The sequence below is a fragment of the Scyliorhinus torazame genome, chromosome 13 (assembly GCF_047496885.1).
Source record: "Scyliorhinus torazame isolate Kashiwa2021f chromosome 13, sScyTor2.1, whole genome shotgun sequence".
NCBI lineage: Eukaryota > Metazoa > Chordata > Chondrichthyes > Carcharhiniformes > Scyliorhinidae > Scyliorhinus > Scyliorhinus torazame.
In genome coordinates, this window is record NC_092719.1 from 194,996,613 (window position 1) to 195,024,062 (window position 27,450).

Below are 27,450 nucleotides of genomic sequence, written 5' to 3' on the forward strand. Positions count from 1 at the left end.
GGTAACAACCCAAAGATAATAACTCTGTTTGTCCTAGATCCAAGTTTCCACCCTAGCTCCCTGAATTCCTGCCTTATATCCCTATCCCTTTTCCTACCTATGTCGTTGGTACCTATGTGGACCACGACTTGGGGCTGCTCCCCTTCCCCCTTAAGGACCCCGAAAACTGGATCCGAAACATCACGGACCTTTTCAGAAGAATCAAAGGGGGAATTGTGAGGAAATATTAAAAACAAGTTTTAAAAATATTGCAATGGTGAGATGAAATATTGTTCTGAGTCAAAGTCAGATTATGCATTTGCAGTTTGGGGGTGATTAAAGTGAAATGTTACACCAGCCTTTCAGCATCCAGACTGCAAATGTGCAGAGCTAGTAAGTTAGATACCATTGTGAGTGATGGTATGGAGCACCATTCAGAAGTCACAATTCAAAACTTGCAAGCCAATTAGGAGCAGAGAGGGGGCGGTACCAAAAAGTGCAGGCGAAAAGCTCTTGGTGTACATTGGTTCTTTGTTCTTTATCCACTGTTCTCTTCCTTATGCCCTGCTAGGCTTTTGTTTTTGTTTGCATTTGAAAATGTACGACCCAAGTTTTTGCAATAAACTCAATCTCAAACTACCACCGGACCCCGCCTCTTATTTGAAAATAAGAGATTCTACAGGATTCTTGTCTAAATTGCCTTCTAAACTCGTTACTGACAGAGATGCGTCTCTTCTGACCTTTTGAATAGTGGCTACTGCTATCTCTAGCCAGATTTCTATCTGTTGCTGGACATCTCACATCCTTTTATGTCTTGTTAAATTTGTTTTACTGCTGTTGCTAGGCACATTCATGACACTCACCTTATTAGGAAGTCAATGGGACAGGGGCGAGCTACACTTTCCAATAGGCAAGGGCATTGGCTACATTGTGGCTATTTAAATAAAGATCCAATCAACTTCAATAGAAAGAAATAATGTGAGGGAGAGGGAAAACAGATGATGCTTGGCTAGCTTTACACGTGGGTTATGATTGTGAATCCAACCCACATTCATAAAAAGGAAGATTCTTTTCTCTACTGGTTGTAAAGATTGTTAAGCCCAGCCATGTCATTTTTCCAGAGCTCAGCATAATTTGCCTCAGGTCAGTGATAAATTGACTATCACCCAGAGGTGCTGTAAGGCTGGTTGCTATGGGGAGACAATTCAATGCATTTTGTGGTTCTCATATTTCAGTGTAAATTTCAAAAATCATATCTGTAAAATCGAAGAGAGAATAATTTTGAGAGGCACATTTTGCTTTGGGATGGAGCCTGTTCTATATTCTATAAAATAAACAGAAACTGTTTAACCTACGCCACCTGCAATCCAAAACCAAATTCACCCCAGCCCCAGTCATAGAGCTTCAGTATACAGATGATGCTTGTGTGTGCTCTTACTTGGAAGCTCTTGATCATTGACAACTCCCCCAAAGCCTTTTACTCAATACCCAAACAACTAAAGTCATCATTCAACCAGCTCCCACAGAAACAAAAATTCCCATGCCCTATCAAGATCAATGGTGAGATCCTGGAATATGAGGACCATTTTCCCTATCTTAGGATCCTCATCTTGATGAAGGCAGACATAGAAGACAAAATTCATCATCGCCTTAAATATGCCAGCAGAGAAAAAGAGTGTCTGAGGACCAGGATCTCAATCCCGAGGCTAAGGTCACTGTTTAACAGGCAGCAGTGACCCCCAAGCTCCTATTCGATTTGGAGATTTGGACAACCTACAGTAGGCACCTCAAAACACTGGAGAAGTATCACCAGCAGTGCTTAACAAGCTCCTCCAAATTGGGGAGGCGGTGGCATAGTGGTAGTGTCACTGGACTAGTAATTCAAAGACCCACGGTGATGCTCTGGGGACAGGGTTCGTATCCCACCAAGATAGATGGTCATGTTTGGATTGAATAAAAATCTGGAATTAAAAGTCTAATGATGACCATAAAACCATTGTATTGTTGAAAAAACATATCTGGTTCACTAATGGCCTTTAGGGAATGTAATCTTACATTCTTACTTGGTCTGGTTGACATGTGACTCCAGATCCACAGCAATGTAGTTGACTCTTAAATTCCCTCTGATATGGCCCAGCAAGCCACTCAGCTCAAGGGCAATTAGGGATGGGCAATAAATAGTTAGTCCAGCCAGCCATGCCCACATTCCATGAATGAATAAAAAATGATGATGTCAGAAGAATGGTACGAAAGTTTAACAGGTCTATAGATTATGTCTGTGCCTTTGGTAATTTGCTGGAGGTGAGGTGCAGTATTGTATCAAGGAAAATGGTGAGTGATTGGGGACTGTTTTCTACAAGTACTGTAATTGGAAACATATTGTATGATTCAAATAGGTTGTAGGATTATCAGTTGCATTAGTTGCTTACTAGATAATGTTTAGTCAATATTGTTGTTAGTTTGTTACAGTAACAGTCTTCAAACTTGAAACCTTGTTGTGCATTTCCTTTAAGTTAATCACTGGGAATTCAAATCTCTTGTTTAAAGTTATTAGTTTCTAAGGGGCTTGGAACACAATGGTTCTTTTATATCCACTGCCATCACATGCAAGATAAATGCAACTCACACTGGAGGGCAACTAATTATGCAGCTGAATGTATAGACAAGCTATGTCCTGATAAATGATAATCACTTATTGTCACAAGTAGGCTTCAAATGAAGTTACTGCGAAAAGTCCCTAGTCACCACATTCCAGCACCTGTTCAGGGAGGCTGGTACAAGAATTGAACCCACACTGCTGGCCTGCCTTGGTCTGCTTTAAAAGCCAGCTATTTAGCCCAGTGTGCTAAACAGCCTTCATTGAACCCAAATTGATTCCAAAAGGATACTATATTGATGAGACAACTATTGATTAGACAAGAATTATTCAAAGATTTGGAAATTAATTTCATTTCTGACATGCCGTACCATGTAAATTGAATTTTTTAACAGTGGAATGACATTGGGTTGATTTAAAATCAATTTTACCACATGAATTGTAATGAAGCTATACATCAAGTTCAAATCTGGTGGTTGGTTCATGTGCAAGAAGTATAATCATTAAGAAAGCAATGCTTTTGTGGTTTAAATTCCAGCTCCTCTTAATAAGTATGACAATCTCTTCCTTAGATAGGAACATAGGAAATAGGAGTAGAAGTGCTGGTCATTACCAGGCCACTTTCTCTCCAGCTTTCAATGCTGGAACTATACTAATGCTTGTATCAATGTCACTGTCTGTTGTCACTAGGATTGAACGAAAGTAGTTCTTGTGGTGAGATCAGGACACTTCCCTGAAGCAGTTCTTTAAATGTCTCAGTGGGTACTGCAAGCCATCTCATAAGCTACCAGAGGATGATTATGCGATTGCTTTTGCAGGGAGAATTGCTACCAGAATTTCTGTTTTTAATTTAGTGGGGGAATTTTCTCAACCCCTTAGAGATAGGTTTGAGATGGAGTTTGGTGGGGTCTTGGGAGGTTGGGGTTGGGGGGGTCGTGGTTTTTGGCACTAGGAAAATCTGAAAAAGTGTATTGAGCCAGTTTGCTGACGTGGTCCCAGGGAGGCGGGAGGAAATGTTGAGAGACCATACAGCAGCAGAGGGAAAGAAATTGAGGTCACGAATGAGGCAATTATCAAGCATTTTCACTGGACATTTAAAATTATGCCCAGGAGAATATGCCCCGCTCACTGGAGGTAGGTGCACATCCGCTCGTCCAGGTGACTTGACAGTTATAGCCAATCATTACACGGCACATATGGCATGATGTCAGTCATCTGGAGGCAGAGTATTGCCACTGTGCCAGTCACACAGGGAAACTGCTGTCACAAGAGAATTCTCGAGTTAGCAAGAGCTCTCCAACACCATCAGCCAGCTCTCCATTTCATCGCATTGCTCCCTCATGTCCCAGAATCTTCAGCATCCTCGCTGTTGCCACAGTAAAGACTGCCAACCAAGCACTGGTTAAACCTGCCAACTCCTGAGCCCACCTGCCATTTGGGCGTCATGGGAGCGCAGTGGCTAGCATAGTTGCTTCACAGCTCCAGGGTCCTAGGTTCGATTCCCAGCTTGGGTCACTGTCTCTGTGGAGTGTGCACATTCTCCCCGTGTCTGCGTGGGTTTCCTCCGGGTACTCTGGTTTCCTCCCACAGTCTAAAGATGTGCAGCTTAGGTGGATTGGCCATTCTAAATTGCCCTTGGTGTCCAAAAAGGTTGAGTGGGGTTACTGGGTTACGGGGATAGGGTGGAGGTGTGGGCTTAGGTAGGGTGCTCTTTCCAAGGGCCGGTGCAGACTCGATGGGGCAAATGGCCTCCTTCTGCACTGTAAATTCCACGATTCTATGATCACTGATTGGACAGTGATCACAGAGAAGGGGTTTTAATTGACCAGTGAGATCGCAGCTGAAGTCCCGCTGTTGCCACGAGGAGAGTCAGACTCTGAAATTGCTCCTGATGCCTGAACATTGGAAGATTCAGCACACTGGGTTAAAGTTCAGGCTCACCTTGCAACACCTGGTTTCACTCTTAACACACACGAACCACATTTAATCATTTCCCAAGAGCAGTTTCTTTGGAAATTAACATTTAAATTTATATAAAGAGACAGGAAATGCTTGCAGATTTACAATTTTTAATCTGTATGTATTTGACATATAATGTAATTGAACAATAAAACCATGCAAGGGATACGAAACGGGTGAACTTTCACCATCTGCTCCCAGGTTATGAATACAACGTGTCAAATAAAGAAGTGACAACGTAGTCAGTGGGAATTCCATCAATAAATCCTTTCCCGTTGTAGTGAACAAACCAGCATGGGATATTGGTACCTCGCTTCGGGTCAAGTCTGTAATCTTTCTGGTACCCCCTGAAATTAAAATCATCAATAAAATGTATGTAAGAAATGTAGCGAAGAATTGCAATTATTAGATAGGGTACATCAAAAGTGCTAATAGTATCTGAGCAACATTACCTTGTCACCCTGAGTTTGTGACCTTTTACAATCATTGTTGCGTCAGGTTTGCCTTGATCTAAGCCAGGGCGAATGTTATATATCTCAGCATTTACTTCACGATAAAACTGGCCTGTGTCAAAATAAAAATTAATTAATTTAACTGGAAAGTCACAAATACAGTACAGCGTACCAAATGCAGGCTATATAACAAGAATATATATTTCATTCTACCAATGAGGGCGACCGAATGGTTCAGATGGGATGAATGAGTTTAGAAGCTATTGCTAAATGCTATGATTAATCTGTTATGCAAGCCAACTTACCTTAACCTTGATGTGGAGATGCCGGCGTTGGACTGGGGTGGGCACAGTACGAAGTCTTACAACACCAGGTTAAAGTCCAACAGGTTTGTTTCGAATCACTAGCTTTCGGAGAGGTGGGTTCCACAACCACATAAATAGACAAAGTCAATGATGCAAGATGTATCATCAAAGTATCATCTTGCATCATTATCTTTATCTATCTATGTGGTTGTGGAATCCACCTCTCCACTCACCTGATGAAGGAGCTGCGCTCCGAAAGCTAGCGATTCGAAAGAAACCTGTTGGACTTTAACCTGGTATTCTAAGACTTCTTACTGTACCTCAACCTTGAGAATGGACCTCAGAGCTCTTGTGCTTCTGCAGATCGGGAGCGCATTTACATTTTTGAGTTCTTTGGGCCCAGTGCATCTGTGCATGCAGAAACATTTAGGGCAAAAACCCAGGTTGTGTGACCAGGAGCATGAATTATTAGTATCCCAGGAAGTGGATAGGGAGAGGAGACAGAGAAGTACCAAACAAAGAGTCCCAGACAGGGGACAGGAAGAAGTCCTAGTTAAGTTAAAAGTAGATGGAAGGCTGCAGTTAGCAGACTTTAAGCAAAGGTGGCTCAGGAGAAGCCCTGATAATTTAAAAGAGCTCAGGAGAAACCCTGAAGATCCAAAAAGGCAGCCAAAGATTGGTGACTCGGTGCTGCAGGCCACTGGGGTGAAGCTACACCTTTGGAACAGTGGTATTCAGCTCAGCTTGGCCGAAGAGCTGAAGTTGTGCTTGCGAGTTGGTGCCTGGGTGCATACTTGGGAATCCAACAGAATGGAATCTTGGGAGATGAGATTGAAACCCTGCGAGTTGGAGCAAATTGTGGAGAGAGTTCCAAGGTGAGATCTTTGAAGACTTCCAGTCCTACCGATGTCTGCGTGGCTCACTTATCATGCCGCCAGGGAACCCGCCGCAGGGGTCACCTTTGGCAGGATAGGAAGATCCTGCTGGCGGAAATGCCAGAAAATCCCACCCACAGTGTTTACTGATGCATGGGTGGGTTGTTGAGAAGTCTGTGGACTATGCCATGGTTACATTTTAGTGTGCAGCGTGGTGTGTTTGACCCCAGCTTGTTTGTTAGCAAAGCAGGAAGAAGAAAACGTAAGAGCACAAGAAATGGCAATGCAAAAGCTTGAGCTTGAGTTTCAAAGAAAGAAAAAAATTAGACAGCATGAACTGGCTCGAGAAAAGCTTAAGTTACTGGATGAAAGATAGTCGAGTAGTTCAGACGAGATATTGAGTCCCATTCCGAGCTTTGGCACAATAAAAAGTCTTTGTCTCTTGCCTAAATTTACTGAAAAATGTTTGAAAAGGTGGCTCAAAAGCTGAAGTGGCCAAAGTACACATGGGCCGAATATTTCCAGCTGTTCACACCGGTTGGATCTTCCAGTCCTGCTGATGGTACACCCCCAATGTGGGTTTCCCAGCGGTAAGGGGCGCATTCACCTGGAAACCGCGATGAAAACAGTGAGACCAGAAGTTCCTGCCGCCTCTGCAACCATGAAACATGCAGCAGGTTGTGCGGACATTCCAACTCATGGACCCTTATTTTGCAAAGAGTTTTGGTTGAAAAGGCTTCGGATATGTATTGTACCCCTTCAGAAGAACAATCTTCAGATTATGAGGTTGTTAAAACAGAGGTATGTAATGCTTACATAAGAACATAAGAACTGGGAGCAGGAGTAGGCCATCTGGCCCCTCGTGCCTGCACCGCCATTCAATGAGATCATGGCTGATCTTTTGTGGACTCAGCTCCACTTTCCGGCCCGAACACCATAACCCTTAATCCCTTTATTCTTCAAAAAACTATCTATCTTTATCTTAAAAACATTTAATGAAGGAGCCTCTACTGCTTCACTGGGCAAGGAATTCCATAGATTCACAACCCTTTGGGTGAAGAAGTTCCTCCTAAACTCTGTCCTAAATCTGTTTCCCCTTATTTTGAGGCTATGCCCCCTAGTTCTGCTTTTACCCGCCAGTGGAAACAACCTGCCCGCATCTATCCTATCTATTCCCTTCATAATTTTATATGTTTCTATAAGATCCCCCCTCATCCTTCTAAATTCCAACGAGTACAGTCCCAGTCTACTCAACCTCTCCTCGTAATCCAACCCCTTCAGCTCTGGGATTAACCTAGTGAATCTCCTCTGCACATCCTCCAGCTCCAGTACGTCCTTTCTCAGGTAAGGAGACCAAAACTGAACACAATACTCCAGGTGTGGCCTCACTAACACCTTATACATTTGCAGCATAACATCCCTAGTCTTAAACTCCATCCCTCTAGCAATGAAGGACAAAATTCCATTTGCCTTCTTAATTACCTGTTGCACCTGTAAACCAACTTTTTGGAACTCGTGCACTAGCACACCCAGGTCTCTCTGCACAGCAGCATGTTTTAATATTTTATCATTTCAATAATAATCCCTTTTGCTGTTATTCCTGCCAAAATGGATAACCTCACATTTGTCAACATTGTATTCCATCTGCCCAGACCCTAGCCCATTCACTTAACCTATCCAAATCCCTCTGTAGACTTCCAGTATCCTCTGCACTTTTTGCTTTACCACTCATCTTAGTGTCGTCTGCAAACCTGGACACATTGCCCTTGGTCCCCAACTCCAAATCATCTATGTAAATTGTGAACAATTGTGGGCCCAACACTGATCCCTGAGGGACACCACTAGCTACTGATTGCCAACCAGAGAAACACCTATTAATCCCCACTCTTTGCTTTCTATTAATTAACCAATCCTCGATCCATGCTACTACTTTACTCTAAATGCCATGCATCTTTATCTTATGCAGCAACCTTTTGTGTGGCAACTTGTCAAAGGCTTTCTGGAAATCCAGATATACCACATCCATTGGCTCCCCGCTATCTACAGCACTGGTAATGTCCTCAAAAAATTCCATTAATTAGTTAGGCATGACCTGCCCTTTATGAACCCATGCTGCGTCTGCCCAATGGGACAATTTCCATCCAGATGCCTCGCTATTTCTTCCTTGATGATAGATTCCAGCATCTTCCCTACTACCGAAGTTAAGCTCACTGGCCTATAATTACCTGCTTTCTGCCTACCTCCTTTTTTAAACAGTGGTGTCACATTTGCTAATTTCCAATCCGCCGGGACCACCCCAGAGTCTAGTGAATTTTGGTAAATTATCACTAGTGCATGTGCAATTTCCCTAGCCATCTCTTTTAGTACTCTGATATGCATTCCATTAGGGCCAGGAGACTTGTCTCATTAGCTTGCCCATCACTACCTCCTTAATGATAACAATCATCTCAAGGTCCTCACCTGTCAAAGCCTAATTTCTATCAGTCACTGGCATGTTATTTGTGTCTTCCACTGTGAAGACCGACCCAAAAAACCTGTTCAGTTTCTCAGCCATTTCCTCATCTCCCATTATTAAATCTCCCTCCTCATCCTCTAAAGGACCAATATTTACCTTAGCCACTCTTTTTTGTTTTATATATTTGTAGAAACCTTTACTATCTGTTTTTATATTCTGAGCAAGTTTACTCTCATAATCTATCTTACTCTTCTTTATAGCTTTTTTAGTAGCTTTTTGTTGTCCCCTAAATATTTCCCAGTCCTCTAGTCTCCCACTGATCTTTGCCACTTTGTATGCTTTTTCCTTCAATTTGATATGCTCCCTTATTTCCTTAGATATCCACAGTCGATTTTCCCTCTTTCTACCGTCCTTCCTTTTTGTTGCTATAAACCTTTGCTGAGCACTGTCAAAAATCGTTTGGAAGATTCTCCACTGTTCCTCAACTGTTTCACCATAAAATCTTTTCTCCCAGTCTACCTTAGCTAGTTCTTCTCTCATCCCATTGTAATCTCCTTTGATTAAGCACAAAACACTAGTGTTTGATTTTACCTTCTCATCCTCCATCTGTATTTTAAATTCCACCATATTGTGATCGCTCCTTCCGAGAAGATCCCTAACTATGAGATCCTGAATCAATCCTATCTCATTACACAGTACCAGGTCTAGGACCGCTTGTTCCCTTGTAGGTTCCATTACATACTGTTCTCGGAAACTATTGCGGATACATTCTATAAACTCCTCCTCAAGGCTGCCTTGACCGACCTGGTTAAACCAATCGACATGTAGATTAAAATCCCCCATGATAACTGCTGTACCATTTCTACATGCATCAGTTATTTCTTTGTTTATTGCCTGCCCCACCATAATGTTACTATTTGGTGGCCTATAGACTACTCCTAACAGTGACTTTTTCACCTTACTGTTCCTGATTTCCACCCAAATGGATTTAACCTTATCCTCCATAGCACCGATGTCATCCCTTAATATTGCCCGGATGTCATCCTTAAATAACAGAGCTACACCACCTCCCTTACCATCCACTCTGTCCTTCCGAATAGTTTGATACCCTCGGATATTTAACTCCCAGTCGTGACCATCCTTTAACCATGTTTCAGTAATGGCCACTAAATCGTAGTCACTCATGATGATTTGCACCATCAACTCATTTACCTTATTCCGAATAGTATGAGCATTCAGGTAAAGTATACTTATGCTGGCTTTTTTACCTCTGCTGTGAATCTAAACACCTCGATCAGTAACCTCTCCTAAGTTATATTTCCTCTTAACTTTACCTCCTAATTTTCCTTGTCGTTGAACCCATATCTTCATGTAACAACCTGCTGCGCTGCGTCGCTTACCATTTATGTTTTTACTTCCCATTTTATTCTTTTTAGTATTACTGGGTCTGTTCACGGAGCTCCCCTCAGTCACTGTACCTTGTACCGTCGCCCTTTTTGATTTTTGACTATGGCTTCTCTGCCTTACACTTTCCCCATTCTTCTTCCTGCCCTGCTGCGCAGCAGAGCCAGCCATGGTGCCATAAACCTGGCTGCTGTTACATTCCTCTGGTGAACCATCTCCCCCAACAGTATCCAAAGTGGTACATCTTTTGTTTCTGTCCCTGTTTTACTACCTTCCGACTTCCTGCATCGGTTCCCATTCCACTGACACATTAGTTTAAACCCTTCCCAACAGCTCTAGCAAACACCCCCCCTAGAACATCGGTTCCAGTCCTGCCCAGGTGAAGACCATCCGGTTTGTACTGGTCCCACCTCCCCCAGAACCGGTTCCAATGCCCCAGGAATTTGAATCCCTCCCTCTTGCACCATCTCTCGAGCCACGCATTCATCCTATCTGTCCTAACATTCCTACTCTGACTAGCTCGTGGCACTGGTAGCAATCCTGAGATTACTACCTTTGAGGTCCTACTTTTTAATTTAACTCCTAACTCCCTAAACTTGCTCAGAATATAAAAACAGATAGTAAAGGTTTCTACAAATATATAAAACAAAAAAGAGTGGCTAAGGTAAATATTGGTCCTTTAGAGGATGAGAAGGGAGATTTAATAATGGGAGATGAGGAAATGGCTGAGAAACTGAACAGGTTTTTTGGGTCGGTCTTCACAGTGGAAGACACAAATAACATGCCAGTGACTGATAGAAATTAGGCTTTGACAGGTGAGGACCTTGAGATGATTGTTATCATTAAGGAGGTAGTGATGGGCAAGCTAATGAGACAAGTCTCCTGGCCCTAATGGAATGCATATCAGAGTACTAAAAGAGATGGCTAGGTAAATTGCAAATGCACTAGTGTTAATTTACCAAAATTCACTAGACTCTGGGGTGGTCCTGGCGGATTGAAAATTAGCAAACGTGACATCACTGTTTAAAACAGGAGGTAGGCAGAAAGCAGGTAATTATAGGCCAGTGAGCTTAACTTCGGTAGTAGGGAAGATGCGGGAAACTATCATCAAGGAAGAAATAGCAAGGCATTTGGATGGAAATTGTCCCATTGGGCAGACGCAGCATGGGTTCATAAAGGGTAGGTCGTGCCTAACTAATTTAGTGGAATTGTTTGAGGACATTAACATTGCGGTAGATAACGTGGAGCCAATGGATATGGTATATCTGGATTTCTAGAAAGCCTTTGACAAGGTGCCACACAAAAGGTTGCTGCATAAGATAAAGATGCATGGCATTAAGGGGAAAGTAGTAGCATGGATAGATTACTTAATAGAAAGCAAAGAGTGGGGATTAATGGGTGTTTCTCTGGTTGGCAATCCGTAGCTAGTGGTGTCCCTCAGGGATCATGGTTGGGCCCACAACTGTTAAAAATTTACATAGATGATTTGGAGTTGGGGACCAAGGGCAATGTGTCCAAGTTTGCAGACGACACTAAGATAAGTGGTAAAGCAAAAAGTGCAGAGGATACTGGAAGTCTGCAGAGGGATTTGGATAGGCTAAGTGAATGGACTAGGGTCTGGCAGAAGGAATACAATGTTGACAAATGTGAAGTTATCCATTTTGGTCGGAATAACAGCAAAAGGCAGTATTATTTAAATGATAAAATATTAAAACATGCTGTTGTGCAGAGAGACCTGGGTGTGCTAGTGCATGAGTCGCAAAAGTTGGTTTACAGGTGCAACAGGTGATTAAGAAGGCAAATGGAATTTTAAGACTAGGGAGGTTATGCTGCAATTGTATAAGGTGTTAGTGAGGCCACACCAGGAGTATTGTGTTCAGTTTTGGTCTCCTTACTTGAGAAAGGACGTACTGGCACTGGAGGGTGTGCAGAGGAGATTCACTAGGTTAATCCCAGAGCTGAAGGGGTTGGATTACGAGGAGAGGTTGAGTAGACTGGGACTGTACTCGTTGGAATTTAGAAGGATGATGGGGGATCTTATAGAAATGTATAAGATTATTAAGGGAATAGATAGGATAGATGCAGGCAGGTTGTTTCCACTGGCGGGTGAAAGCAGAACTAGGGGGCATAGCCTCAAAATAAGGGGAAGTAGATTTAAGACTGAGTTTAGGAGGAACTTCTTCGCCCAAAGGGTTGTGAATCTATGGAATTCCTTGCCCAGTGAATCAGGAGAGGCTCCTTCATTGAATGTTTTTAAGATAAAGATAGATAGTTTTTTGAAGAATAAAGGGATTAAGGGTTATGGTGTTCGGGCCGGAAAGTGGAGCTGAGTCCACAAAAGATCAGCCATGATCTAATTGAATGGTGGAGCAGGCTCGAAGGGCCAGGTGGCCTACTCCTGCTCTTAGTTCTTATGTTCTTATGTCCCATGACTCCTCCAGCAAAACAAGTAAACAAATTAATATTTTGAGAGACAGTGGGGTAGATCAGTCATAGATGGTGGCTGATAATACAGTTTGTGTTCCAGATGGCTTGATGAAGGAAAAAGTATTAATAGGGGTATTCATGGGATTTATAAACCTGTTCCCTTGTAGAAAGTTAATTTATGAAGTCACTGAGTAAAAGTAAACAGAACTATTACTGTGAAAATTGTTCTAAGTTTACCCATTGAAGGGGTAGATTGTATATCGGGTAATACTTTGGCCAGCATGAATGGTAACATGGCAACCAATGTGTTGCAGCAGGCATTTGATCATACCGATCTTGTCGAACCTTTAAAAATTACTGTGATCAAACATGAGGAGCTTATTGCTGATAACAAGCAGTTGAAGGAAAAACTGATCAGTGTAGATGTAGAGAACAAAACTCCCTGCACAAAAAACTAGTTTGCTAATGACAAACAAGAACTGGTAAGAACACTGGAATATCAGTGACAGGAAGTAAAACACTTGAATGAGGACTTGAAACATCTAAATGATGAACATGTAGAAGCAAATGCAATAAAAGTTGCCACTCAAGTGGATAGAGCTGTGAAGAAGGCCTATGGTGTGCTAGCGTTCATTAAGAGAGGGATTGAATTTAAGAGCCGTGAGGTGATGATGCAGCTGTACAAAACTTTGGTAAGGCCACATTTGGAGTACTGTGCACAGTTCTGGTCGCCTCATTTTAGGAAGGATGTGGAAGCTTTGGAAAAGGTGCAAAGGAGATTTACCAAGATATTGCCTGGAATGGAGAGTAGGTCTTCCGAGGAAAGGTTGAGGGTGCTAGGCCTTTTCTCATTAGAACGGAGAAGGATGAGGGGCGGCTTGATAGACGTTTATAAGATGATCAGGGGAATAGATAGAGTAGACAGTCAGAGACTTTTTCCCCGGGTGAACAAACCATTACAAGGGGACATAAATTTAAGGTGGATGGTGGAAGATATAGGGGGGATGTGAGAGGTAGGTTCTTTACACAGAGAGTAGTGGGGGCATGGAATGCACTGCCTGTGGAAGTCATTGAGTCAGAAACATTAGGGACCTTCAAGCAGCTATTGGATAGGCACATGGATTACGGTAGAATGATATAGTGTAGATTAAGTTGTTCTTAAGGGCAGCACGGTAGCATTGTGGATAGCACAATTGCTTCACAGCTCCAGGGTCCCAGGTTCGATTCTGGCTTGGGTCACTGTCTGTGCGGAGTCTGCACGTCCTCCCCGTGTGTGCGTGGGTTTCCTCCGGGTGCTCCGGTTTCCTCCCACAGTCCAAAGATGTGCAGGTTAGGTGGATTGGCCGTGATAAATTGTCCTTAGTGTCCAAAATTGCCCTTAGTGTTGGGTGGGGTTGCTGGGTTGTGGGGATAGGGTGGAGGTGTTGACCTTGGGTAGGGTGCTCTTTCCAGGAGCCGGTGCAGACTCGATGGGCCGGGTAACCTCCTTCTGCACTGTAAATTCTATGATAATCTATGATTAATCTAGGACAAAGGTTTGGCACAACATCGTGGGTCGAAGGGCCTGTTCTGTGCTGTATTTTTCTATGTTCTAAAAATAGATTTTCAGGTAAAACTTGATGAACTTCAAGTATCAGAAGTCTTTATAAAGTATTGTGAAAAATGCCTTCAACAGAAAAAGGAATTACTGATGAATCAGAATAGTGGGTTGAATGCAGAATGAAAACCAAGACTGTTGAACTGTTGAAACTTCATTGTGAAAGGAGCGATGAGATTCTTTAACTCCGATACAATCTGGAGAACAAAACAAATGAGGTGGGCAGTTTGGAAAGGCAGTTCCAGACTTTGAAAGCAGATTAGGAAAATATGAAGAAACATATTGAGCATCTAACAAATGAATTGGATAAGTCTAAGGGGCAGTCAGTGATCATAGAAGAAAGATTCTGAAATGAACTGAATGCTCATTTGAAGTTGTTAAGCTTGTAAAAGGATTCCGCAGATAACTTTGAGACAAACACAACTGAACTGACCAGAACAGTTGTTGAACTGAATGGAAAGCAAATTTGGAAAAGAATTGGAAAATAACAGAGACAACAAATACTGGGTGTAACTGTGAAAGAAGTGGAACTGATTGTTCCATTTTTTAAACATTAACAAGAAAAATATGAATGTTTTCTGAAGACTATGGAAGAGCTTTTGGATAGACTAGGAAGCGACTTGAGTAAAGAGAGCAATGTTCATTCCGTGCGAGTTCATTAATCTAGTGAAAAGAGAAAGTTTGTTATGGAGGAAGTGAATGAAGAATATAATTTTGAAACTGATTGTCAATCAGACATATGCGGTTTCCGTAGCAAACCTAAAGGACCCATCTAAGGTGGTATATTTCCATTAATGGAGGAGAAGAATAAAAAAAACTTCATGTTCTTCTGTACTAAAGTTCAGAAACCGATGTGAAAGTCATTCGTACCACATAGCATGACTAATACGCACCCCATATGTGAAGAGGGGAAGACTGCCAGAGTTTTGGTTTGCAATCGCACCAACAAACCCTGGTACAAAATGGAGGTGCAAACTGGTCAAGATGTTTCTAAAGAAAGCTTTAATGTAACTTCACTATCTTTGGTTGACCATGAAAAAATATAGCCAAAGATCATGGGCGGGATTCTCTGGTCTGCCAGCCGGGTTTCCTGCGCAGCTTGCCCCGCCGGCAGCGGGATTCTCCGTTCCTGCAGCCGGCCAATGGGATTTCCCATTGTGGCCACCTCACACCGTCGGGAAACCCGCGGGCGTGGGTGCACTGCTGGTGGACTGGAGGATCCCACCAATGGAGAGTTCCGCTGCATACAATATTTAATCTTCTATTCACTTGAAAGAAAAGACTGAATGTAGTTGTTGATGATCTATTCAGAGTTTAAGAAAGGGTGTAGGAAAAAGGGCAGATTCTAAGTCATGATAATTCTATGATTTTTAAATCTTGCTAATCCGACTTGTTACATGTAGTGGTTTTTGTTTTGGTTAACTCTCTGTAACTTTATATGGGACTGCAGTGCTCAAGAAGGCAGATCACCATCACTTTCACAAGGGCAACTAGGGATGGACAGTAAATGCTGGCCTAGCCAGTGATGCCCACATCCCATAAAATTAATTTTTTAAAAATACGTGTAACTGTGGAACAAAATGAAGAGTTTAGTTGTATAATATGCAATAAGCTGGTCATTAGAAGTTTATGATGTTTAACACTTCTTGTGAAGAATTTCCATTGCCAAATGCCTCTGGTTGGCCTGCTAGTGACTTGATTGTGACATATGTGCAGTCAATCACACCTTGCACCCTTGGAAAACCAACCATGTCAGCCTAGCCTCTGCCTCATTTGGTCTGCTTATGGCGATCAATTGTGAAGGCTATGGATTGATCCACACATTTAAATATGGCCTCTGTGAACACCTTTATATAGTAGTGTGCTGCAAGCTGGGTAATGCTACTTAGGTCCCCACAAATGCCCTGAAATGAGCCTGAAGAAAAGCCACTAACTTTCAAAGTGACATACTGCCATTGGGAGGCCCCCCTCACAGATAGATGTTATCTCCTTGGCCACCATGTCACAAAGAGTGTTACAGTCTCTCTAGAAAGCTGAAGCCGTCGCAGGCACTATATCCTGCTATCTTCAGGTAAGTCGTCCATACCCTGAATATATGATTGGCTGGGCATGGCCTCTTTAGGCTCCTCCATGGCTGTTGCACCCTGCCCTCAGCAGTCCCTTGCCCCTCCACAGGTTGAGCTCCTTCATGTGTCTCCTGTGGCTTCTATCCCCGTTCATCTGGCCGCCTCCCACTCCTTCTCTTCCTCATCCTCTCCTCCTTACTGGAGGATGTATCTCCACCACAAATAACTACACCAATAATGCACTGAGTGACAATGCTGCCATGGTGATATATCGCTAAGTCCACCAGTGTGCAGACAACATAATGCCTAAGACCCTTGATAAAGTCCAGGAGTTCTAGAAATTCTAAGAGTAGCCAAGCAAAAGCATCTCCGCAGTCTCCCTCGCTGAAGTCAGGCACAGGCCCAGCTGTCACCTTTACATTTGCCCTTATTATCCAACCAAATGTTTGCGTCAAATATTTAGTATTGCAGTTGATTAGACTGCTAGAGATTAAATAGCCTTTAATTGCTCAATTCAAAATGACACCCGATTTTGGATTCCACGTACCCGCTGTGTAATGAGGGTGGGATTGCGATTCAATGTCATCACACCAGATATTACCGGATGAAATCAGTCCCATTTTCACAAGGTAAAATGGTCTCATTTTCACAGTCAGTTTCAGCGGAGAATGGAAATTACTGTTCTTGGAATATGTGTCCTGCAGAGTCATCACTAAATATGGTACTGCAGTATAATAGTTTTTTTTGTGAAATCTTTGTACAAGAGCTGTATACTCTGTTAGTAGTGTTGAGTGGCTGTGACAACACCAACAATGACTTGTGTTAATAAAACATCTTTTAACGCAATGTAAAGTCCCAAGGCACTTCACAGAGACATTTAAAACATATGACACAGAACAGCAGGAGATATTAGGACAGAGGACGAAAGCTAGATTCAGGGGTCAAGTTTAAGCTGAGTCCAGAGGAGGAAAGTGAGGTGAAGAAGCAGAAAAAGTCAGCGTTTGAATTCCAGCCGTTAGGTCCTGAGCAGCTGAAAGCATGTCCATGATGGTAATGTGTTTAACTATGTTTGAGCACCCAATAAAGTGAATTCATACCAAGTAATCCATGGGTCCTATTTGAGAGCCTGTGGCTGTCGAGTGTATAAAATCCCAGAAAGTCTCTGTGCAGAGGGTGATTTTTCCAGACCCGATGCAGCACAATAACAAATGTTGCATCATCGCCCATCGTTAGTGTAAGATTCTTCTCTTTCGCGATTGAAATTGAGAAACTAGGAAATAAATGTGTGAGATGATAGATTATGTAGTGCCTAAACTTTGGAATACTGAATATTGAATGCAAACAAATAAAGCTCTCAAAATTATCTATGTTATTAATCCATTATTAATAACATTTATAAGTAAGAATACAATCCATTAAATCCCACAGTAGTCTGTTATAACTCTCTTAACCTCTGCCACTGAATGTGGGAAGGGTAATTTATTTTGCCCTTGTTTGTGGGTCTGTTTGTTTGTAAACAAAAAACTAATGGACAGATATCAACAAAATCTGATACACAGATAGGATGTGGCCCAAGAAAGAACTGGCTAGCTCTTGGTGAACATGTGGATCTGGATCCTGGATTTTGTTTTAAAAGGATCTGTTAACATTGGGTGATAGTGCAAGGTAACTTCTTTTAAAATCATGTTATGGGTTGTTTTATTTCAAATGTTGTTGATTGTTTTAGAATGTTTCAGACTTTTTCAGGTGCTGGGGTGGAATTTGTCAAAGCTGTCAAAATGTGAGCAGAGTTTGCAGAGCAGGCTGTTGGATGTGGGTTGGCCTGAAGTCTCCTCAGTGAGATGAAAGCTCTTAATAAAACAATTTATTGTTTCAGATTTATAAGCTGAAAATGTCCGGCCATTTACACCAGTGGAATCTTCTGGCTCCGCTGCCGACTTACCCCTGCCACAGATTTCCCTGTGGTGGGGCTGCATTCAATGGAAAACTCTGTTGACAATGGGGGGACCAGAAGACCCTGCCGCCGACCAGTGGCAGACCACCTTCACCACCGCAAATTACATTAAATTCTGCCGATGGTTACAGAGCATCAACCAGGCAAGGAAAAGCCTCAAGGGAGAGCTGTGTAAATTCTTTCCCAATTAAGGGACAATTTAGCGTTGCCAATCAATCTACCCTGCACATCTTTGGGTTGTGGAGGTGAGACCCATGCAGACACACGGAGCATGTGCAAGCTCCATTAGGATAGTGACCTGGGGCTGGGATCGAACCGGGGTTCTCGGCGCCGTGAGGCAGCCGTACCACCTGAGAGCTGTGTAACCGTAATTACGTTGAGCTAACACAATGTGGTGGAGTTGTTTTTTAAGCATTTTAGTATTAATTTGACTTTTCTGAGGCAATGAATACTTTGAATAAGATTTCTGATGTGACTATGTAAGAGAGCTTAAAGAAAAAATTATAATCAGCGCAAATGCATGAAGGGAGTGGGTAAATACAAAGGAGAGGAACCTGTCAGACTGAAAGAGGGAGGACTGCTTCTTATGCAATCTCCTGCCAACATTAGTCAAGCACAAGAGATGCTGGGGCCCAAATCTCAGCAAGACAACCTGAACATTGTAGTATGGTGGTGCTGGAGCATGCTGGTATCAACATAACAACACAGGAAATGGAGGCAGGAGTAGACCATACAGCGCCATGAGCCTGCTCCATCATTCAATATGATCATAGCTGATCTTCTGCCTCAACGCCAATTTCAAGCTTCCTCTGTATATCCATTGATTCCCTGACAGACCAGAATGTTTCTATCGACCCTTTAATAGTCTCAATAATAGTGTATTCACAGTCCTGTGGAGTTAATAATTCCAAATATTCACAAACCACTAAGTGAAGAAATGTCTCCTCATCTTAGTGCCAAATGAGTGACCACTTATTCTGAGACTGTACCTTCATGTTCTCAACTCCCAGTGTGGGGAACAACCTCTCACTGTCTACTTTGTCAAGCCCCTTCAGAATCTTCTGTTTCAATTAGATCATATCTTATTGTTCTAAAATCCAGAATGTATAGGCCTAATTTATTCAACCTCTCATCAAAAGACAGTTGTGCCATACATAATCCCAGGACCAATTTTGTGAACCTTCACTGTACCAAATCCAAATTATCCTTCCTTAAGTATGGAGACTATAACTGCACAGAATACTCCACATATGGTCTCAACAAAGCTTTGTACAATTAGAGAAAAACCTCTTTATTCTTGTACTTCAATTCCCTTGCAATAAAGGCCGATGTATCATTTGCGTTCCTAATTGCTGACTGCACCTGCATGCTGCTTTTTGGTGTTCCTTATATGAATGCAACCAAGTCTTTATGAACGTCAACATTTAGAGGTTCCATGCTTTTAAAAATATATTCTGCTTTTCTGTTCCACCTACCAAAATGAATTACCTCACACTTCCCCACTTATAGTCCACCTGCCCATTCATTTAATCTGTTTTTATCTCTTCACAGCATCTGTGCAACCTACTAACAACTTAGCTTTCCCACCTAGCTTTGTATCTTCAGCAAATTTAGAAACATTACTCTCAGTCTCTTAGTCAAAGACCCTAATATAGATTATAAATTGCTGAGATCACAGGACTGATCCTTGCGAAATTCCGCCAGTTACGGATGACAATTTGAAAATGCCGTTTATTCTTTCTCTCTGCTCCCTGTTCATTAACCATTCCTCTATCCGTGCTAATATATTATATCCAACTCCATTCTTTCTTATCTTGCATAATAACCTTTTATGTGGCACCTTATCAAATTCCTTTTAGAAATCTAAGTATACTGCACCTACTGGCTCTCCTTTATCTACCCTTCCAGTTACATCCTCAAAAACTCAGGTCAAACACAATTTCATAAAAGTATGCTGTTGTCTGGTCGTACTAAGATTTTTTAAGTACATTGTTACGGCATCCTTCATAACAGATCACAATAATTCAAGTATTTGACAGATATAAATCTTCACTTAGGGTTGCTATAGCCGCAATATTGTTATTCTGCCTTGTTTGTGTGATGGTGACTTTTTGGTTCTTATATGCATTTTTGCAGTTTTTTTTATCACATATTCTAACTAATATAATTTGAAAAATGCAATGATAAACCCCCAAAAATGCATCTATCAAAGTGCATTTATTATACAAATTACTTTGACATTGCAAACTGTGAGAATCAAACTAATCAAACATTTTGTTTCTTGGCTATAGTTGTATATGTTGCACCAGCTGTACCCTGAAAGACAAATGTAATGCTGTGGTATTATTGCAAAAATTGGTACCTCTCTTTTGTTAAAGATGCTGTTGATGACCAGGGGAAAATTATTTTGTCTTCTCCATGAAAGACCGTAATCATTTTAGTCGATACTTCAACTTTCATATCCATTTGGTTGTTCACAATTCCAAACTTTCCGAAGTATGTATTCATTTTCACATTTTTTTCTATTTTCTTCTCTCCAATCAGCTCTCCATTTACCACAAAATCTGAATAAAAATTTCAAAACATAATCAATTGTCACAATGGCAAATTAAAATAAGGAGAATCACTTTTTCATGGAGCCAAATGATGAATGCAAATAATAATTATAGCGAGGAGCTAGTAAACTGTTAATCATATGGCCCGCTGCATTATTGATAATGAGAAAATAAATGGAAAATGTTATTGGCCAGGGCTTAGAAACTCCACAGTATATTATGAAGTCCACCTGACCTTCAACCTTTATGTTGAATTTGGCGAGGATGAGCACAAGAGCCTTCCCTTCAGGTGTGATTCAACAGTCTTCCTAGACACTTTAATCAAAACAGGCTTTCTTCTAAGAACTTAGTTAACATGTAGCTCGAAACATACAGCAATAATTTTTATAAATTACGAACATAAAGACACCACACAGCTACTGTAATCTATATATAACACTTAATGAATTCCCCCTTAACTGTTCCAATTCAAAAAACAAAATCCAATAAACCCAAATCCCTTTTCAAGGGCGTGGCCCAGTACTCTGCATTCTCACTTGAATAAGACTGGCTTTCCCTGAGATTCTGGCCCCGTCTCACCAATAGGTTTAACTCCTTCCAGAAAGCAAACTATATATTTTAAGTTACCGAAACAGGTAGCTATAATCAATGTTTTTTTTACTGGAACAACTCTTTAAAATGAAAAAATAGAAAGACAGGAAAAAAGCACTTCTTTCTCCCTGAATCCACAGCAGTCAAACTGAAAATGAAACTTTAAAAAACCTCACAGCCACAGCTCAGCACCACCCAAAAAATGATATCACTGAAGCCATGTGGTAAGACAAAAAACTTTTTTAAAGAGACACTCCCATGAAAAATGCTAGGAATGAGATACAACATTTTTGTGATGTTAAAGCCACAGTCTCTCCCATGAGTAAAAGTATGAGGAAATAATTAAGATATAGTGAAAGCATCAAGTTAATTATCCATAAGATTTGCACGAAATAAAAATACACTTAAGCCGCTTCATAAAATTGGAAACATCGTTTTGAACTGGCAATTTAAAAGACCACAAGTTCAGGCCGAATGGGCTCCTTCTGCTCCTAGTTCATATCTTTGTTCGTATGTTCAAATCATGGTTCCATCTGGCATTTAGCATAGTGGTCAGCACAGTTGCTTCACAGCTCCAGGGTCCCGGGTTCGATTCCCGGCTTGGGTCACTGTCTGTGCGGAGTCTGCACGTTCTCCCCGTATCTGTACAGGTTTCCTCCGGGTGCTCCGGTTTCCTCCCACCATCCAAAGATGTGCAGGTTAGGTGGATTGGCCATGCTAAATTGCCCTTAGTGTCCAAAAAGGTTAAGTGGGGGTTACTGGGTTACGGGGACAGGGTAGAGACGTGGGCTTGAGTAGGGTGCTCTTCGTAAGGGCTGGTACAGACTCGATGGGCCGAGTGGCTTCCTTCTGCACTGTAACTTCTATGATTCTATGATTTATGTGGAAAAGCATCATAATAAACCTGAGACTTTATTTTATGTTACTCATTACAAATAAAAACTGCAATAAAATTCCAGAATGAGCAGCTTTAATGACACTGTACGATCTTCCAACTCATGGGTGGTTTTCGGTCTGCATTCGCCGTTAGAATGGCGACATGATGGGAAAATCTGAAGAGAATTGGGTAACATGATTTTCTCTGGAGCGGTTGTAATTCCCAGCATTCCCCTCCCCTCACTGGTGCCACCATGGGTTTATGCCCACAAAGGGCAAGAGCCTCATTTTCATGAATTTAAATAATCTTAATATGATTAGCCAGCACCCCCTGCCACATGAGTCCTCCCCCCCCCCCCCCCCCCCCCCCCACCAAATATTGAAACCTCGCTGATGTGACATCATGTTGGCGAGGTTTATAGCTGCTTTTTAAAAATGAGATTCAGTTGAGTGGGTGGATCTCAGTGCTGATCGGGGCACCCTTTAACAATCGCGGTCGAATCTCTGTCGAGCCAGATGCTGGCTCTATCAGGCCCCGCCCCACCAAAGTGATGACATAAACCCCGCCCACTCTTTTTATTTACTCAGAAAGCCTCAAGATCTGGAGAGAAAATTGGTCTGAGCAACTGGAGAACGACACGCCAGTTTCACTCTGAGCCTGACACTTTGAAAAAAATATGGTTAGATTCTGCCCCAGATGTTTCTGTTTGTGAGCAATGCACAGCTATGTTTCTTTCCTTGTGACAGATTATGTCAGAGCTTGCACCTACCTGTAGAAGGATCTGTCACCACATTTAGAATGGCACCTGGTTTCCCATCAATGTTGAAACAAATGGCATCACTGCGGTCGTTTATTGAAATTATAAAATGAGGATCGCTGTCAACTTGAAAAAAATGTCAAAGCTTTAGAACATTTAAATCATTGCCACTTTTTTATGAAAAGAAGTTTTGAGTCTTCAACTTCACATATTATCACAGATGCAAAATAGTCTTTTCACAATATACATTAATGATCTGGAAGAAGGAACTGAAGGCACTGTTGCTAAGTTTGCAGATGATACAAAGATCTGTGGAGGGACAGGTAGTATTGAGAAAGCAAGAACGCTACAGAAGGATTTGGACAGGCTAGGAGATTGGTAATGAAGTGGCAGATGAAATACAATGTGGAAAAGTGTGACGTTATGCACTTTGGATGGCGGAATTTAGGCATAGACTATGGGGAAATGCTTAGGAAATCAGAAGCACAAAGGGACTTGGGAGTCCTTGTTCACGATTCTCTTAAGGTTAATGTGCAGGTTCAGTCGTCAGTTAGGAAGGCAGATGTAATGTTAGCATTCATGTCAAGAGAGCTAGTATACAAGACCAGGGATGTACTTCTGAGGTTGTATAAGGCTCTGGTCAGACCCCATTTGGAGTATTGTGAGCAGTTTTGGGTCCCGTATCTAAGCGGTGACCTTGGAAAGGGTCCAGAGGAGGTTCACGAGAATAATCTCTGGAATGAACAGCTTGTCGTATGAGGAACGGTTGAGGACTCTGGGTCTGTACCCGTTGGCGTTTAGAAGGGTGAGGGGGAATCTTATTGAAACTTACAGGACACTGCGAGGCCTGGATAGAGTGGACATGGAGAGAATGTTTCCACTTGTAGGAAAAACTAGAACTAGAGGCCACAATCTCAGACTAAACGGATGATCCTTCAAAACAGAGATGATGAGGAATGTCTTCAGCCAGAGGGTAGTGAATCTGTGGAACTCTTTGCCGCAGAAGGCTGTGGAGGCCAAATCACTGAGTGTCTTTAAGACAGAGGTAGATAGGTTCTTGATTAATAAGGGATCAGGAGTTATGGGGAGAATGGGGATGAGAAAAATATCAGCCATGATTGAATGGTGGAGCAGACTCGATGGGCCGAGTGGCCTAATTCTGCTTCTATGTCATATGGTCTTGAATGAAAGGCAGGGGGGTGAATTCTCCATTGGCCAGCAGCGGGAACGGAGAATCCCGCTGTAGCGACGGCACACCGCGACGAACATGTGACTGGGGAGGCAGAGAATCCACCCCAGGCATTTCTTCTTCAAGATAAAATGCGGGCCCTCAGAAAAGCTTTGGCGAAGGACTTCACGTGATGTGATGACAAGGTGCCATACAAGAGGCTGCCAAATAAGATAGCCCATGGTGGCAGGGGCAAGGTACTGGCATTGATAGAGGATTGGCTGACTGGCACAAGGTAGATAGTCAAGATTTAGGGGTCTTTTTCAGGATGACAGCCGGTGACGACTAGTGGTGTTCCGCAGGGGTCAGTGTTGGGATCACAACTATTCACGATGTCCATTAATGATCTGGAAGAAGGAACAGGGGGCATTGTTGCTAAGTTTGCAGATGATACAAAGATATGTAAAGAGACAGATAGTGTTGAGGAAGTGAGGAATCTGCAGGATAGGAGAGTGGGCAAAGAAGTGGCAGATGGAATACAATGTGGAAAAGTGTGACGTTATGCACTTTGGTAGGAAGAATCACAGAATCCCTACAGTGCAGACGAAGGTCATTTGGCACATCGATTCTGCCCTTGGAAAGAGCATCCTACTTAAGCCCACATCTCCACCCTATCCATTTAACCCAGTAACCCCACATAACCTTTTGGACACAAAGGGGAAATTTAGCATGGCCAATCCACCTAATCTGCACTCCTTTGGACTGTGGGCGGAAATCAGAGCACCTGGAGGAAACTCACGCAATCACGGGTAGGCTAGGAGTACACTATTTTCTAAATGGGGAAAGTCTTCGGAAATCTGGGGCAGGATTCTCCCCTACCCGGCGGGGCGGGGGATCCCGGCGCCGAGGAGTGGCGTGAATCATTCCGGCGTTGGGCCGCCCCAAATGTGCGGAATCCTCCGCATCTCCAGGGGCTAGGCCCGCCCCGGAGTGGTTTGCGCCCCGCCGGCCAGTGGGGAAGGGGCTTGGCGTCATGCCAACCGGTGCCAAAGGGCCTCCGCCGGCCGGCACAAGTTGGCGCATGCGCGGGAGCGCCAGCGTGTGCTGGCATTATCCAGGTGCAAGCGCAGGAGGGTTCGTCTCCGCATCGGCCATCGCGGAAGACCACAGCGGCCGATGCGGAGGAATAGAGTGCCCCCACGGCACAGGCCCGCCCGCGGATCGGTGGGCCCCGATCGCGGGCCAGGCCACCATGGGAGCATCTCCCGGGGCCAGATCCCCCCATGCCCCCCTGAGAATCCCGGAGGCCGCCCGCGCGGCCAGGTCCCGCCGGTAAGGACCTACTCTAATTTACGCCGGTGGGACTGGCAGAAAACGGGCGAGACTTTGTCTCATCGCGGGCTGGAGAATTCAGGCGGCCCTGAGGCCCATTGAGTCGCGCCGGTCCCCGCCATTCTCCGAGGCGGGCGGCGGGATTCACGCGGGGCGATTTTTGGGGGCCGGAGAATTCGGAGGACGGCGGGGGCGGGATTCACGCCGACCCCCGGCGATTCTCTGACCCGGAGGGGGGTCGTGAATCCTGCCCCATGTGCCCAAAGGGATTTAGGAGTCCTCGTTCAGGATTTGCTTAAGGTGAACATACAGGGTCAGTTGGCAGTTAGGAAGGCAAATGCAATGTTAGCATTCATTTCAAGAGTGCTAGAATACAAGAGCAGGGAAATACTGTTGAGGCTGTATAAGGCTCTGGTCAGACCCCATATGGAATATTGTGAGCAGTTATGAGCCCCCGTATCTAAGGAAGAATGTGTTGGCCTTAGATGTGAGCATGAGGGCCAGTATCGTTGATTATCCTGTCCTAGCACAATCATATTGAGTCGATTACGTGAAATGTGATCTGTGCACAATTTTATACCTTTTTGCTATTATGTATTATAATCCATATGGTTATGGGAGGGGAGTGTTCTCTTTATCACTCCTATCCCATTCATAAAGAAGATGAGTGGAGCCAAGGTGGGGTTGAAGGTTCGATGATTGAGGTTGGTAGGGTTAGTTCAGTCCTCACAAATATTGAGGATAGCCCCAGTTAGAGACAATCCATGTCGGGGTGATTTTTAGATTTTTTTTCCCCCCCAGTTACTTGAATCTAGGAATCCATGCCTTTATCCTTCAATGGCTTGGGCAGATTTTGTATCCTGTGGAAGACTGGGTTCCTTCTGATTTTTCCTTGAGGTTGAGTTTTTTTCTCGGTTTGGGTCTCTCTCTTTGTTCCTCTTTGGAGCTATCTGAACTGGATTGGATTGGATTTGTTTATTGTCACATGTACCGAGGTACAGTGAAAAGTATTGTTCTGCGTGCAGCTCAGACAGATCATTCCGTACATGAAAAGAAAATACGTAGGGAAAACATAAAATACACAATGTAAATACATAGACACAGGCACCGGGTGAAGCATACAGGAGTGTAGTACTACTCAGTAGAGAAGATGTGTGAAGAGGTCATATCAGTCCATAAGAGGGTAATTTTGGAGTCTGGTAACAGTGGGAAAGGAGCTGTTTTTGAATATAGTGCGTGTTCTCAGACTTTTGATTCTCCTGCCCGATGGAAGAAGTTGGAAGAGTGAGTAAGCCAGGTGGGAGGGGTCTTTGATTATGCTGCCCGCTTTCCCCAGGCAGCGGGTGGTGTAGACAGAGTCAATGGATGGGAGACGGGTTTGTGTGATGGACTGGGCAGTGTTCACAACTCTCTGAAGTTCCTTGCAGTCTTGGGCCGAGCAGTTGCCATACCAGGCTGTGATGCAGCCCGATAGGATGCTTTCTATAGTACATCTGTAAAAGTTGGTAAGAGTTAATGTGGACATTCTGAATTTCCTTAGTTTCCTGAGGAAATATAGGCGCTGTTGTGCTTTTTTGGTCAGAGCATCGACGTGGGTGGACCAGGACCGATTGTTGATGATGTGCACACCTCGGAATTTGAAGCCATCCACCTCGGCGCCATTGATGCTGACAGGGGTGTGTACAGCACTTTGCTTCCTGAAGTCAATGACCAGTTCTTTAGTTTTGCTGGCATTGTCGTTACACCACTCCACTAGGTACTCTATCTCCCTCCTTTATTCTGAGTCGTTGTTCGAGATCCGACCCACTCCGTCGTATCGTCAGCAAACTTGTAGATGTAATTGGAGCCAGATTTTGCCACACAGTCGTGTGTGTATAAGGAGTATAGTAGGGGGTTATGTACGCAGTCTTGTGAGGCCCCAGTATTAAGGACTATCATGGATGAGATGACTGCCATCACAGAAAGCATACCAAGAGCAATTTTACTTTCATCAACAAGCCAACCACAAATTAACCAATCCAACCTCAGCCAACACTAATCACCTCAGGCTTCTGGGGCACAAGCTGGTGAGCACCACACAGTCGCTGATGTACATCAGGTG

At 43.2% G+C, this 27,450-nt stretch overlaps 1 protein-coding gene across 1 annotated transcript in view; it reads right to left on the reverse strand.

Moving 5' to 3' along the window:
- Window positions 1-4,627: 4,627 nt before the first annotated feature.
- Window positions 4,628-27,450, reverse strand: part of LOC140388481 (inter-alpha-trypsin inhibitor heavy chain H3-like) — a 94,767-nt gene continuing 71,944 nt past the window's right edge. The window contains exons 19-23 of the mRNA XM_072472749.1: window positions 22,862-22,975; window positions 20,432-20,633; window positions 17,213-17,385; window positions 4,987-5,098; window positions 4,628-4,881 (exon numbers count right to left, since the gene is read on the reverse strand). Of these exons, the coding sequence (XP_072328850.1) occupies window positions 4,737-4,881; window positions 4,987-5,098; window positions 17,213-17,385; window positions 20,432-20,633; window positions 22,862-22,975 (746 nt within the window). The 3' untranslated portion in view covers window positions 4,628-4,736. The remainder of the gene's footprint in view (window positions 4,882-4,986; window positions 5,099-17,212; window positions 17,386-20,431; window positions 20,634-22,861; window positions 22,976-27,450) is intronic.